General features: G+C 40.9%; 1 protein-coding gene across 1 annotated transcript; it reads left to right on the plus strand.

Annotated features, from left to right (window-relative positions):
• Positions 1 to 5,977: 5,977 nt before the first annotated feature.
• On the plus strand, positions 5,978 to 16,420 carry MRPL45 (mitochondrial ribosomal protein L45). The gene is made up of 8 exons (XM_075278722.1): positions 5,978 to 6,062; positions 8,160 to 8,358; positions 8,779 to 8,896; positions 10,536 to 10,634; positions 12,101 to 12,149; positions 12,236 to 12,385; positions 15,852 to 16,022; positions 16,116 to 16,420. Exons 1-8 carry the CDS (start codon positions 6,021 to 6,023, stop codon positions 16,212 to 16,214), a joined length of 927 nt encoding a protein of 308 aa, XP_075134823.1. The 5' UTR covers positions 5,978 to 6,020; the 3' UTR covers positions 16,215 to 16,420.

Consider the following 16,420-nt stretch of genomic DNA (forward strand, 5'->3'; position numbering starts at 1 on the left):
AATATACTCTGGTCATTCTCTTTTCTATGCCGCTCATTATCAAAATATGTGCTTAAATAAATACTCCGATAGCAGAAACTGGATCTATAGAAAGCGCAGCCATCAAAGGAAACTAAACCCCAAAACAAGTATAAAAGAATAATGAGAAACAAGCACTTACTTTAGTCTGAAAGACTTTGTGCAAGTTCCTGCACCATTCTTGTAACCAGGGGCCTACCAATATCTATATTTTTAAGATGCTAAATTACAGGGGAGGGCTTAGCTTACACAATAGCCAGTTCACTTGTAAGAAGGTCCATCTCAGCTATATTTTATATAGACTGTTGCTATCAGTTATGGGTGAGCCTTTTACATTGATATGCAGTATATTGGTAGGGTTCATGCAACACTGTCCTGAAACTGGTGAGAGGCCTTGCCAAATTACACGTGAATCTGAGGGGATGGCAGGACTGCTAACAACTTGTGTTCTTTTTTACAACTGTTTGTGGGAGACAAACTCAAAAATCATGAGTCTTTATCCAGGGAATTTGATCTTCTACTGATTTCTTGTAACATCTCTGCTTGCTCGGATCACTGCGCCTTCCTCTGCTCGCATGCGGCGGTGCAGGAGGCATGTGCAGTTTAGTTCCTTGCTTAGAGTTTTTGGTTGCACTGTGTGAACACTGCTCTAGTTCTTTAATTGAATTTGCACCACACCCGTCTTCTGCCCTTGTCTGCCTCTGTCCATGAAGTAGTTAAATTCGGTCTTGCCCTGTGATTGACAGCCTGTATTCCTATCAGGTCCAGGGCGGGTTCATCCTTCCCTATTTAGTCTTGGCTCACATTCACACTGGTGCCTGTTATTGCCTCGTGCTTGCTGGCTTTCTCTTGCTGATTATTTTCTTGTATCAATCCTGGCCTTGGCTTTTCCTATTGACTATTCTTTTGGACTTCGATTTGGCACTGCATTACTCGACTGTTACCGAACCCTGGCTAGCTGACCTCCCTTTGTTGTTGTTTGTCTTGTCTGCATTTTGTGTGTCACACATACAGGAAGGGATCATCTTCAAGTTGCCGCCTATTACATAGGATAGGGCCTGGCAAGAGGAAGGGACAGTGGGGGGCTTCAGATTAGGGCTCACTGTCTCTTGTGCCCCTTCCTCCAGGGTTCTCCAGCAGCTACTGGGGAATTGTCATCTAAGCAATTCCCTAACATTTCTACTGAGAAATGTGAAAACAGGCCTCACACCGATCTATTGTTCTATTGATCCCGCTCATCCTTACAGAAGACCTATCCATTACGTTTGTTAGAGAGGGTGCTTCATATATCGTGGACCTCCACAGAATGGAAAAATGGCATTCTGCCTTCTTAATGCCTCCCAACCGCTCACATGCTGCGGCGTAGGAGGCGTGTATTGTTTGATTCTTTGCTTGGAGTTTTTCATTGCACCGTGTGAACATTGCTCTATTACCAGCTGTGGGGAAAAAAGTATTTAGTCAGCCACCAATTGTGCAAGTTCTTGTACTTAAAAAGATGAGGTCACATTGCCCTATTTACTATATCCCTACTCACCTTCCTTTCCCCTCCTATTCTTCTTCTAACTACCAACTTTTCCAATACCCTTCCGAGTATGCTATAATACAACATGTTGCATTCATACCAACAGTACAGATTGCTCTGTTACATATTTCTCATTTATTGTATTTTCTTTGTACACATGCAGAATTGTGATTTTTTTTTTTCTTATGTACCCCCCCCCCTTTTCTCTATTGTAACCCTTTCCCATTTATTTGAAAGCTCAATAAAACTTGTTGAATTAAAAAAAAAAAAAAAGATGAGGTTGGCCTGTAATTGACATCATAGGTAGACCTCAACGATGAGAGACAAAATGAGAAAACAAATCCAGAACATCGCACTCTGATTTGGAAATAATTCATTTGCAAATTATGTTGGAAAGTAAGTATTTGGTCACCTACAAACAAGCAAGATTTCTGGCTCTCACAGACCTGTAACTTCTTCTTTAAGAGTCTCCTCTTTCCTCCACTCATTACCTGTAGTAATGGCACCTGTTTGACCTTGTTATCAGTATAAAAGACCCCAGTCCACAACCTCAAACAGTCAGACTCCAAACACCACTATGGTGAAGACCAAAGAGCTGTCGAAGGACACCAGAAACAAAATTGTAGCCCTGCACCAGGCTTGGAAGACTGAATCTGGTGTTTTACCAGTAAAATTATGATTTATTGGACCCTCCAGCCAAGCATAGTATGTTGAATATGCCTTCAAGATACAAGAAAACACTGCTGTAAGTTGAAGATATTGTATCCTGAGGCGATTGAACAGACAGAGGCTGGTCAGTCAACCACCAGTAAGGTAAATACAATCTAAAGGAATTAAAACCCCCCAGAAATATCACAGAATTCAATCGCTTATAACACAAGCTTTAATACAAAACCTATAAAAACATGATCCCTATAACAAAAAAATAAGTAAACCCCCACCCAGTGAAAACTAATAATATAACTTGTATTGTATGTATATATATATATATATATATATATATATATATATATATATATATATATACAGTGCCTACAAGTAGTATTCAACCCCCTGCAGATTTAGCAGGTTTGATAAGATGCAAATAAGTTAGAGCCTTCAAACTTCAAACAAGAGCAGGATTTATTAACAGATGCATAAATCTTACAAACCAAAAAGTTATGTTGCTCTGTTAAATTTTAATAAATTTTAAACATAAAAGTGTGGGTCAATTATTATTCAACCCCTAGGATTAATATTTTGTGGAATAACCCTTGTTTGCAATTACAGCTAATAATCGTCTTTTATAAGACCTGATCAGGCCGGCACAGGTCTCTGGAGTTATCTTGGCCCACTCCTCCATGCAGATCTTCTCCAAGTTATCTAGGTTCTTTGGGTGTCTCATGTGGACTTTAATCTTGAGCTCCTTCCACAAGTTTTCAATTGGGTTAAGGTCAGGAGACTGACTAGGCCACTGCAACACCTTGATTTTTTCCCTCTTGAACCAGGCCTTGGTTTTCTTGGCTGTGTGCTTTGGGTCGTTGTCTTGTTGGAAGATGAAATGACGACCCATCTTAAGATCCTTGATGGAGGAGCAGAGGTTCTTGGCCAAAATCTCCAGGTAGGCCGTGCTATCCATCTTCCCATGGATGCGGACCAGATGGCCAGGCCCCTTGGCTGAGAAGCAGCCCCACAGCATGATGCTGCCACCACCATGCTTGACTGTAGGGATGGTATTCTTGGGGTCGTATGCAGTGCCATCCAGTCTCCAAACGTCACGTGTGTGGTTGGCACCAAAAATCTCGATCTTGGTCTCATCAGACCAGAGAACCTTGAACCAGTCTGTCTCAGAGTCCTCCAAGTGATCATGAGCAAACTGTAGACGAGCCTTGACATGACACTTTGAAAGTAAAGGTACCTTACGGGCTCGTCTGGAACGGAGACCATTGCGGTGGAGTACGTTACTTATGGTATTGACTGAAACCAATGTCCCCACTGCCATGAGATCTTGCCGGAGCTCCTTCCTTGTTGTCCTTGGGTTAGCCTTGACTCTTCGGACAAGCCTGGCCTCGGCACGGGAGGAAACTTTCAAAGGCTGTCCAGGCCGTGGAAGGCTAACAGTAGTTCCATAAGCCTGCCACTTCCGGATGATGCTCCCAACAGTGGAGACAGGTAGGCCCAACTCCTTGGAAAGGGTTTTGTACCCCTTGCCAGCCTTGTGACCCTCCACGATCTTGTCTCTGATGGCCTTGGAATACTCCTTTGTCTTTCCCATGTTGACCATGTATGAGTGCTGTTCACAAATTTGGGGAGGGTCTTAAATAGTCAGAAAAGGCTGGAAAAAGAGATGATTAATCCAAACATATGAAGCTCATTGTTCTTTGTGCCTGAACTACTTCTTAATACTTTAGGGGAACCAAACAGAATTCTGGTGGTTTGAGGGGTTGAATAATAAATGACCCTCTGAATAAACTTTTCACAATTTAAAAAAAAATTAAACAAAGAAATAACATTCTTTTTTGCTGCAGTGCATTTCACACTGCCAGGCTGATCTACAGTCCAAATGTTACAATGCCGAGTTAATTCCGAATGTGTAAACCTGCTAAATCTGCAGGGGGTTGAATACTACTTGTAGGCACTGTATATATATATATATATATATATATATATATATATATATATATATATATATATATATGTTCTGCAGCTAACAGCATATTCTGATGAGTCACCAGCAGCAGCCTCCCTGCTCTCACCTCCCCCTGTTTACGCATATCAGACAGTGCTCAGTGAACTTCTAATGCTCCATGCTGGTTAATTATCATACCAATAAAAGTGAGCTCATCCAAAAACAGCTGAGAGGATTAAACAAAAGTTATGTCTGGAATAGGCTTTCTAAAGGCTATGCAAATATGTGTTTAGTTAAAAATGACTAAAGCCAATGATAGAATCCCTTTAAAGGGGTTGTCAGGGATAAAAATTGATTCACACACTACTCCCCCCTTCATCCACCCCATCATACTAACGAATGAAATAAAATAAGTTAGAAAAGTTTTCTATGTGCTTTGATGTACTGTCCAAAAAGCCAATGATGTTATAATGAACTTTATATCAGCATGTATAGAGGGACAACAGAGAGACGGTCAAGACTGTCAAATATTGAAAGTACAATATTCATGAGAATGAGACATAAAGTGTTAACTACATACACTACTGACATATACCATCCATACCTCCCAACCATCCCGGATTTAGTGGTACAGTCCTGCAATCTGTCCCAGTCGGCGGATAAAATGTCCTTGTATCAACTCATTTGCATCTTCTCCGGATGAGTTAAATACAATGTTGAAGTCAGAGGCGTCCGCAGATAGCTCCTGCTTCACCACTATCACCTGTGTGCTTCGCTCCCAGGAGCTGTAGGTGTGATGTCATTGTCATTACTCACATGGCGCCTGCAGCTCCCTGAACAGTTTGGGAGAGGAGACTTCACAGAGTGGCAGGGGAGAGAGGAGAGGTGAGTATCAGTGTTTTATTATGTCAAACTGGGGGCAGATGAAGTGGGGACATGAAACTGGGGGCAGATGATGGGGGCATTAAACTTGGAACAGCTGGAGGGGGCATTAAACTGGGGGCAGACGAATGGTGGACATTAAACTGGGGGCAGATGAAGGGGGCATTAAACTTGGAACAGCTGGAGGGGGCATTAAACTGGGGGCAGACGAATGGTGGACATTAAACTGGGGGCAGATGAAGGGGGCAGTAAACTTGGAAAAGCTAGAGGGAGACATTAAACTGGGGGCAGACGAATGGTGGACATTAAACTGGGGGCAGATGAAGGGGGCAGTAAACTTGGAAAAGCTAGAGGGAGACATTAAACTGGGGGCAGATGGAGGGGGCATTAAACTGGGGCAGAGGAAGTTTTTGTATGTTCTCCCCTATTTGTGTGGGTTTCCTCCCACATGCCAAATATATACTGATAGATAAATCGGTTTCCTGCTAGAAATAAAACTAAATAATTGTTGGGGCTGAGCCTGTACAGCAGCCATGAGCTCCCCTACTCCACACCGCGCCCTGTCCCCATGACAGAATCGCATTTCAAGTGTTTGTCATTGTCGCAATCCGTCCATATACTGTATATCAGTCCTTCTGTCTCTAGTATCACATTTCCACAATCCTATATATCACACAGGCTCACACCATAGTAAGACCACAGTGCACAATACAGCTCTCTATATTATATCTATTACATCTCCCTCATTATCTGTCTATGGCGCAGTGTCCTACACTACTCTACAGCTCTAGTCACCAGCTCTTATCCCTGTCTCCATTGTCACATTCCCGCAGTCCAACGCTCGTCCCGTTACACAGCAGCAGCCAATCACAGACGAGGCTGAGGCTCGGTCACTGGAGGTCGGCTAGAAGCTCCGCCCACAGCACAGCCCTCAGTGACAGCTCTGGTCATGTGACCGTAAAGCGTCCCAACGTTCTGTGCGACCTCAACATGGCGGCCTCCATGAGGATTGTGAGGGCGCTGGGTGAACCTGTAAGTACTGGAATCACGAGAGGTGACACTTACAAAGTGTGACTTACACGGGGGACTCACTATAGGGCAGGACTGTGTGGGTATAGCGGGGACTGCTGCATAGATAGCTGGAGAGGTGACCGTGTCCTGTCATAGAACTACAAGTCCCAGGATGTCTGTATACTGAGAACGTACTGCTGGACCTTGTAGTTCTACAACAGCTGGATAGCCAGCCATTGCCAGAACATGTACATTAGATTTTAATGTGGGCAATTAGATATCCTATAAATAGATTTATGTCTATCTATATAGATATTTATTGATTGATCTAGATATTTATATGTATCTATCTATATGGTTATATATTCATAATAATACATTGTATTTCTATAGCACCAACATATTCCACAGCACTGTACAATGTTTAGGGTATATATAATATATTGTGGAAATGAGGGTGTTTGAACCTTTTATAATTTCCTACACATGGCTGCCTGTAATCGTCTGATTATTATACAGGTAAGAACATGTATAATTAGTAGAGATGAGCGAACACTGTTGGGATCAGCCGATCCGAACAGCACGCACCCATAGAAATGGATGGAAGCAACTGTGACGCCGGCCGCCGGCACAGTCAGCGTCACAGGTGCTTCCATTCATTTCTATGGGAGCGTGCTGTTCGGATCAGCTGATCCGAACAGTGTTTGCTCATCTCTAATAATTAGGAGATCTTTGGCTGCCATATTCGGTGGGGGGCAGATGCACCATTTGGGTTGGTTCAGACTAACTTTAGGGGATGCCGTCCCTCATTCCGCTTAAAATATAAAGAGAGAATCAAGCAGGACTTTTCTCTCTGCCAGTTTCAGGCAGAAATCCAGCCGATCCCATTATAGGCTCTGTGGTCGGTGGGTAAAGGGTTTTTAAGCAGATAGGGTTTCATTATTCAGGGACCCAATCCAGACGCTAGTGTGAACCAAGCATATTTTTTTTTGTATTGGTTAAAAACTTTTTTACTACTTTTTTTGTAGTCTTAAATGTAGTCTCTAGAAGAGCTCCCATTGAACTATAAGTACAGTCAGATAGCTGGGATCACGTGAATGAAACATCTTTTTGTGCTTCCTGGTTGTCTCCTCCATTGGTGTAATATTAGCTGTTTTTCTTGATTTGTTTCACACCAAAGAGCTACTGCCTACTATGAGTACATGTCAGTCATAGCAAGGAGGTAGAAAGAAAGAAATGACGACTCCCTTCATGCACCAAATAGCTCATTAGCATATCAGGAAAAAGCTAATATCACATCAAGCAAAAGGAGCATTTTATTCTCGTGAACCCCAACTATCTGACTTTGCTTATAGTTTATAGGGACTGATTTTCTTAAAGGGACATGGGTTCACTTGATCGCTTGTATGGTATACCACAGTCTGCATTGCAGTGTGTTGTACCAGTGCTATCTAAATATTACACCTTGTCAACAGGTGTACCAAGATTTCCGGTTTTGGGGCCTTCACTATTTTTCTTGCAGACCTGGCGTATACATGAACAGTTAACCATATGAATATTTGCTGATATGTAATGTTCTGCCATGATCGTAGTATATGGGAAGCTGGTTCAGATCAACAGTTTCTAACACTGGACCTGATGAGATTAGTAGATCCAGGGGCTATCGTTGATATAAGAATAGATTGCTATGGTGAAACACTTCACCAGTTTATTATTATTATTATTATTATTATTATTATTATTTATATAGCACCATTAATTCCATGGTGCTTTACATTTGGGGGTTACATACAATACACAGAATATACAGGTAGATATAATACTAACAGTGACTGGCACAGTGGGGTAGAGGGCGCTGCCCGCGAGGGCTTACAATCTATGAGGGAGTGGGGGTAGAGACAGAAGGAGACTGTACAGATGGTGGTGCGGTGATAGTGTTATTAGAGGTTGTAGGCCTTCCTGAATAGATGAGTCTTCAGGGCCTTCTTGAAGCCTGTGATTGTGGGGGTCAGTCTTATGTGTCTTGGTAAGGAGTTCCAGAGTTTCATCTTGCTTTATAGAGGTTACAGATTAGACCTATTTGCCAGTCTGACATCAACACCATCTTCTAATTTTTAGGGCCTTTCTGCCATTCTGAGTCCTACCCGGTTGCTTTCACCTATCACAGTTATACCTGTAAGGAACAAGAAAAGAATATACAGGCCTCCATATTTAGAAAAAAAGTTTACTGTGGAAGAGATGACGAAAAAAGCAAAGGCTGCTGGAGTTGTGGTGCCACAAGAAAACTTGGAACGTCCCATCAATGTATCTTGCACAGGTAAGAACGCTCCATACAGTTTACTTAGAGTCACATAAAAGTTAGGGTCGCCCATGATGCTTTATGGTTTGTATATTGCTATGTTCTATATATGGTTGTGTTTCTGTATTCCTTATCTGAGAAAATGTTTATAAAGTTCGGGTCACATACGGGAGAACATACAAAAAGCTGATATTTGTACTGCCAGGCTGACATGTTCCCTGTAGCGTCCTCTGTGGGGAATTGTAGTATTACATAATGACCATTTAAAGAAATAGTTGGCCATGTAATAATAGCTGCCGTTTAGTCTATTCTTTGATATGGGCATGTGGGTTCATTGAGGCAGTGCCCTTGGTGGTCACATCATTATGATATATAGCTGGCCGTTTATAAAGTTATTATATATAGACATCTGTTCATTGTTCTGTTCTTTGTTCCTAGCTGGAATACTTGATCCATATGTGCCACCCGAAGGTGATGCCCGTCTCTCCACGCTTTCCAAGGATGGTTTGAAGCAGAGGACAGAGCAGCTGAAACAGACAGCAGCTTCTCAGTTGGCGTATGTCCTGACCTTAAAATCATAAACCACATTTCTTCTTTTCTTCCAGTGATCAGAATTGTATACCCCCTATGGTAGCACTTGATGGTCATAGACTGACAAGACTGCCTAGCTGCTTGTATATAGGATAAATAGGACTCGTTGCATACCTATTGATCCATATTTACTAACACTGCCTATTCTTTAGAAGAAGATATGTAGATGAGACAGTCACAAAATGCTTCATTTATCACAGTGAAACATGAGTGATAGATATGGTTCCTTTTATATCGAACTAGACTCTTTTCTCTTTTTAAAGAAGCACTCTGGAAAGAAAACCTTTTTTTTCTTTCCCTGCATCCATCACCTGATTGTCACTCCCCAGGTCTCTTTATTTTATTCTGCGCATATATATATATATATATATATATATATATATATATATATATTTATTTATTTTTTTATTTCTCTTCATTCTACTATCAATTCCATGATGCAACAGCACAGCATCACATGGGCAGCTAGAGACTATACTTCGTCTACATGTTGCAATTATTATGATTCTCCTAAATAATGTAAGCGACAGCAATTTTATAGTTAGGGAGGAGATTCTGTGTTGAAACATCCATCATAGGCAATCGGTGAAGGTAGGTTTTATCTGGTCATAGTCACATGAGCTTACTGAAGATCAGGATGTTGATAGAAACGAATAACCAAATACTTTAATACTGGCTGAATTATACATAATGAATGAAGATAAAAATCACCAGAGTGCTTCCTTAAAGCCAATTTCAGACCAATATTGAGAGACAAATGTTATTGTTTGCATAATAATAAGTTATACAACTTTCCAATATACTTTCTGTTTCAACTCCTCACAGTTTTCTAGATCTGTGCTTGCTGTCATTCATTATGATTACCCCTAGTGGATGAAATTCTGACCATGGTCATGTGATTTACGGTCCATGGTCATGTGATGAGTACACAGCTGCACAGCTAATTACCAGGCAGATATCTGTGCTGTGACTATAACAAGCAGCACTTGTGTGTCCATCACATGATTATGGACTGTATATCACATGACCATGGACTGTCCATCACATGACCATGGACTGTCACAATCACATTTATCTGGCCAACTTCGTAGTTGGTGTACTTCAGACCATTAGTTTCTACCTGAAATTTGGTAATTTTTTTTTTTTTTTTTTAAGGCTTCAGAAAGTCACGTTCTCTTGTCTAGATACACTTGCACAAATCAGTACTAAATTTATCTAAAGTGATTTGGGTCCCTGCACCAGAGGAGTTTGTTGGTGATACAGAGTTACCTATGCTATGCACCTTGTATGTGTATTTTTCTAGCTGAAGTGCATTTTTGTGTTTCATTTGCAGCTGCTGTTGTGTATTTTGTTTGTCGCTTCTTTTTGTTGTTGTTGTAAAAACGGAGAATTTTTTTTCATAAAAATTCAGTAAAAAATAAAAAAAATAATTCTCTGTAGATGTTGACTATTGTGCTGTATTGTTGTCTAGCGGCTAGTTTTTAGGAGAGACAAATGACTTTTCCTTACATGTCCTCATCATGGTTCACATGTATACACGATTTTCAAAATATTAGTAGCTGCTCACAAACTGTGTTTTTTCATTTTTTTTATGTTTTACACAGAATTCGAAAGATCAAAAATTACGATGAAGATTTTAGCACCAAAACATTTCTAGAGAAAGCTCAGGAGATCTTTATTGAGGCACACAACTGTCTGACAAAGTAAGGAGTTTTTAAGTTTTTTTTGCCTTTAAAAATAAATTGCCAGAGAGTGTGATACAATGGGATTCTCGTGGATCAATTGACCTTAGGGCTGGGCGGTTATGACCTAAATCAGTATCATGATTAATTGATCGTTTTTTCCTCAATTAGCGAACCAATATTTCAGGATGCTCCCCATTTTAAAAGTCACTTTCCCTATTCATATGCCATTGAATTTGGTCAGCGTTATTCATATACCAACAACACTGATGGATAGTTCACTCCCTTTAGCCCAGGGGTCAGGAACCCCCAGCACGTGACCCGTTACCCACTGGCATAGCTACCTCCTCTTCTATGCAGCATGCTTTATAAAGGATGATCATCTGCCCCCATTCTGTCAAACTCCAGCACCTGCAGGTATTGATCCTGTCCATGACTTGACAGTGGAGGGATCAACCATGTGACTGTACATGTCATGTAGCATTTTCTATACTATAGAGTGTATGGTAATGCACTAGCTCAGTAAGCTATTGCAGGTGCTGTGGAGGGGTGATGTGTTCAGTCACATAATGTCTGCAGGTGCCAGAAGCTGTGACAGAATGGACGCAGATGATCATCAGTTGTGAAGAACATAACACAGAGGTAGGAAATTCAGAAGGATCACTTGGGGCATTATACTGTGTATAGGGGCAACAATGAGACATCATACTGTGCCCTCTATACACACTATGATGTCCCGCCATCCTACTGTGTATAGAGGTCAATAATGAGGAATCATACTATGGATAGGGGACAACAATAAGGCATCATACTGTGTATAGGTCCAAGAATCTGGTATCATTCTGTGTACAGGTGGCCTGGCATTCTACGTACAAAATAGCAAAGTATGCTTAATTATTGTGTCACTTTCTTACCTGCAATGGAAGCTTCTAACAGAGAGTCCAATGCCCATATCTGGCCAGGTTCACACAGCTGTAATACTGATGTAATGTACAATCTGTATTACAGCTACAAGTCCCATTATTCTGACTTCTATGTAGGGATTAACAACCTATAGCTCGCTGAGTACCTTATTCTCAGTTTGTTTATTTAAATCGGCACACTGTACCAAAAAGGCTGCCTACCACTACCCAAGATGGCATTGGTACAAAATGGTTGAAGTAATCAATACGACAAGTTCATGTCTATTAACTGAGCTGATTTTCAGTTTCCCATTATTTTGTGATTTATTGCCCAGACCTAATTGAGGTTGTCATTTTCTTTATATGATAGTGTTAGAGTTCAGAATGACGTATCAGTCCCTGCTTGGTAGAAGTTGATGCTATTTCTAGCAATGGAGGGAAGTAGTAAGACCTACTTATTTGCCTCTATTTTATAACCTAGTGGGGAGAGCGGCAACTGAAAGTAAAATAGCTAAAGGTGAACAGTTTTCATTAACCATCTTTCGGCTGACCTGAACTCATAGTCAACTCTTTCTTCTATTCAAGGTTTGATCGTCATAAGTTACACTTACTAGTGACAGAGCGTTGCTATCCTGTAAGTAACCAGTTCTGTTACGTGTCTAGATTGTATTTGAGTCTGATCAAGTGGCTTACTTATGTTTTCTCCTTTCTGTGTTATAGGAGATGGTGCGGGGTAACAGGTATCGTACAATACGTTGGTCTTTTGTGGAATCCTTAGAGCCACCCAGAATTGTACAAGTTCGGTGTCCAGAGATGGTTACAAAAGGGAATCTGTATGGGCAGGTGACTGTCCGTATGCACAGCAAACAGGTGAGGGACAGAAAACTGATATAGATACCTTTGTTCTTTTAGAGCACTGAATGCTCTCTCCAAATTCCCCTCCTTCTTGATAACTGCTGTAGGTTTAGTATAATTTGACCTCTCTGGCTACAACTGATCATAAACACAATGATGGGATGTCCACAATTTAATCTTCTTATCACAAGTGACTTGACTCATTTTAGGTTAAGCCGCTCTGGTTTCAACAAACTTGCCATAGATGAATAATACAGACATTTATCTTCAGGGAGAATGTATTCTTTGTCCGTTTGCCTGCTCCACCCTCACTCTGCTGAGTTGACTTTCACTCTGAAAATTCTGCTGTATCCATATCAAGATGGACTGGAGGTCACATGACTGAGGTCTCTTCAGAACAATTATCTGAGGCCCATGGCAGATGAGCAAACCTAAAAAAGTTTTACTCACCTTCCCTATGCTCTGGTATTGCTCCTGATACTCTTCAGACCTGCTAAAGATGTTAGGGACATTTAACACCCAATCACAGGCCTCTGTATATGGCGTCATGATGTAAAGATGCCAAATGGCCAGTGTTGGTCAGGAGCCCAGAAAAAGATGAAGACCAGCACTAGAGCCCATGGGAGGTAACACTGTTTTTTATGTTTGCTCACCTCCCATAGGCCCCTGCTAATTATGTTCTTGGGTCTGAATAGACCTCAGAGTCTAATAGCAGTTCCAGTTTGGATGCACTTGGTCTAACTGAACAAAACTGCAAGAAAAAGCTTGCAAATAATGTGATAACCGAACAGAAATAAGCAACGTGCACAAAATGACGTCTTCCATCCGGATTGTTGGTTTGTTTCAGTTGTCTTTTGAATACTTGCCTAGCCCTAGGTCAGAACAAGTAAAAATATGGGCTAGAGGAGGCAGTACCTATTTCACAGGACTTCAGTGATCATGACTGAAAAAACATCTGCTATTTCATACTAGTGAAGATCACAGCAAGGAGTCCAGGGCTGAAGCCATATTAGGGACACCTGATGTTAGGTTCACACTATTGTTCAGCTTTCCGTTCTTCGGGTCCCCTTGAGGACCGAAGCACAGAAACCTAATCTGCTTAAAAAACAATTACCCTTGGAAACCCACGGACCCTATAAACTATAGAGGGGTCCGTCCGCTTTCCGCCCAAAAAATGCAGTGGAAAATTCCTATTTGCAAGACTTTTCTCTCTGCATTGTTCAAGTGGGTTCAGGGGACAGAAACCCCAAAAAGAGTTTGAACACTGGTGTGAACCCAGCTTTAGGCATCAAAATGATTCATGGCAGTGAGGAGGCCTGGAGAATGGGCTCAGATAGTAGCAGTCACAGCTCCTCTAATACAGGAAAAAAATCCAATATATTATAATATATATATATATATATATATATATATTAGGAGCCTCATAAATGCCATTGGTGCACATTTAGTTCACGTGCATTAGGAAAAGCTTTGGTTTTCCAAGAATCCTATTACACACAGATGAACAGGGCTGTGCAGTCGTAGTCAGGGCCATTTTTGGGTGGAGTGGGAGTTGGAAAAATGTTACGCTATCTTTAAAATAAAATTATCAATTATTTTTATTATAATACACATTTGTTGATATTGTATAATTAAGTAAATGAATAGTTTGCTGCATATTACTTTCTTAGCAATTCACTAATTTTCTTTGTAAATTAGAGGAGCTTTACTGCTTCTGTCTGACCATGGCTGTCATTTATACAGAATCAGTGGTTTGGCCTACCAACGCCAGAACCCTGCCTATGTTATATTGACAGATGTCCAACAAAGCTCACAACATGGAAACCTCTAGTTAACACTATAACCTCCTACGTAGAATAGTATTCATCGAACCAAGTGTAGGGATAACCCCCTTCTATTACAACCACCGACTATCTTTTGTCATTGTTACGCACCCATCTAAATACCCCCTGACGAAGCTGTAATGGTGAAACGCACGTCGGGGCGAGTCTCCATGTGGTAGGTAGGACTTCTGTGCAATTTGGAGTTTCTATGTAATGTTAATGTTTTATTTTTGTGTCCTGATGTCTTTTTTTCCCCTTTATTTCAATAAACGGAGTTGCCTACTGTCTCCAACTGAACCTAAAACCACCCCTGTCTCCATGGGATATGTAGGCCTTTTAAATGAATGTCCATGTAATATATGGACCGAAAGGCTTCTTGTGGCTAATATATATGGTCGTGTGCAATAGACTCCCATACTCTATGAAATTTTTATGCCTTAAAGGGGTGTTCTCATCTCATAAAGTGATGTAATATGGCTAGGATATATCAGTATATCCTATATGTAAGCATAACTAGATTTTTTTTTCATAAATCCATATCTCGGGGAAAGATATAAAAGCGTTATCTATTCAGCCTTTTCCTGACGGAAAATGTTGTAGACTGCCTTATATCCATACTTATTCTGTCCATAGACCCCATTGCAAACTAATCAGCTTGTGTACAGAGTATGGACAAAATCACACAGATAAGAATTAAAGACAGGAGAAATACTTAGACACATGCACTTTTCTTTAGTGAAGCATATTGAAAAATTTGTTCCCTTCACCTGCGCTATTGATTTATGAAATAATAAGTAGAAGTTTACCCCCCACAGTTCTGGACAAAGCATGCTAAGGGTTTCAGCAGAGGGAGCAGTCACTTTAAACGGCTGTAACTCCAGGTCCGAGGTTGCTAGGGCCATGATCTTGGTTTTATTGTAAAGCTTTAAAATACCAAGATTATGTCTGTAGCCGTCCTAGATTTTGAGTTATCAATGGTTAAAGTGGAGCTGTATATACTCACAACTTCACTTTAATCATTGTGAAAAACACAAGGAACTGACAGTGAGCAGGTAGAGAAGGTTTTTTTTTTCTTTTTTTCTAAATCTCCTTCCCTTCAGGCAGGGTTCACATCTGCATTGGAGTTTCCGACACAGGATCCTCCTGCATAGAGGATTTCTTTCAATTTGGAAAACATGGACACCCATTAGCACCCATAATGATCAACCAAGGTCCACCAGTTTCCGGTTTTAACCGTTGTAGCAGTCCAGCTCTCCATTGCTCGGATCCCCCAATGGACCCAAACAATGGACAACCTGACATTAGTGTGAACCTAGCATCAGATAAGTGGAGGGGATACCATGAATATTTGTTGATGATATCACACCTCCCATTAATAATCAGAAAGCATGCTTGTCATTTAGACCCTTCTATGCTGCGGTCAATGCTAAGCGATTGTTAGGGGGTTAAGTGAGAGATTGTGTTACATGTTATTTTCACCTTGTAATCACTGTGTATATGAATTGCTTGTAAGCTCTCACGAGCAGGGCCCTTATTCCTACTGTTTGATATGTTCTTTTTTTGTCACATTGTACTGTCTGTCCCTACACCCTCTGATTTGTAAAGTGCTGCGGAATATATTAGCTTTATATAAATAAAATTAATATTATTTTTTCTAGACCTTAATAATCTACGATCGGTTTGGTCGAGTGGAATGTGGGACTGAAGAGCCACGAGATGTTCTAGAGTATTTGGTATTTGAGCGTCACCTGGTGAATCCATACGGGTTATGGAGGTTGCATGGCAAGATAGTACCTTCGTGGGCACCTCCTAAAGATCCCATCGTAAAGGTTAGTATAACCAAACCATTGCTTTGCCCCATGCTGGTTTAGGAACCATTGCTATATCACATTTACCTATTTTGCCTCTTCCTGTTTTTGCAGACTGTGATGTTGCCAGGTCCACAATTAAAACCCTGGCAGGAGTTGGAAGATGTAGCTATGGAGAAACAGGAAGCTGAACCAAAACAGTGGTATAAATAAGATACGTGGACCTCCTGTTTTCTGCATTGAACAGGCCACCTTTGTGTGTAAGCACCTGAATCTGTGACTTTCTACCAAGGACTATATTATAACAGCGCCATTGCATCATGTACAGTATACTGTTGTTTGGAACATCTATGCTGTTAAGAACAGTATATGTCCTAGTATCGGGACCTTTTGTAGTAAAATAAAGTTTTTGAGACCTG

This window comes from Leptodactylus fuscus, chromosome 6 (assembly GCF_031893055.1).
Source record: "Leptodactylus fuscus isolate aLepFus1 chromosome 6, aLepFus1.hap2, whole genome shotgun sequence".
In the NCBI taxonomy this organism is placed as follows: Eukaryota; Metazoa; Chordata; class Amphibia; order Anura; family Leptodactylidae; genus Leptodactylus; species Leptodactylus fuscus.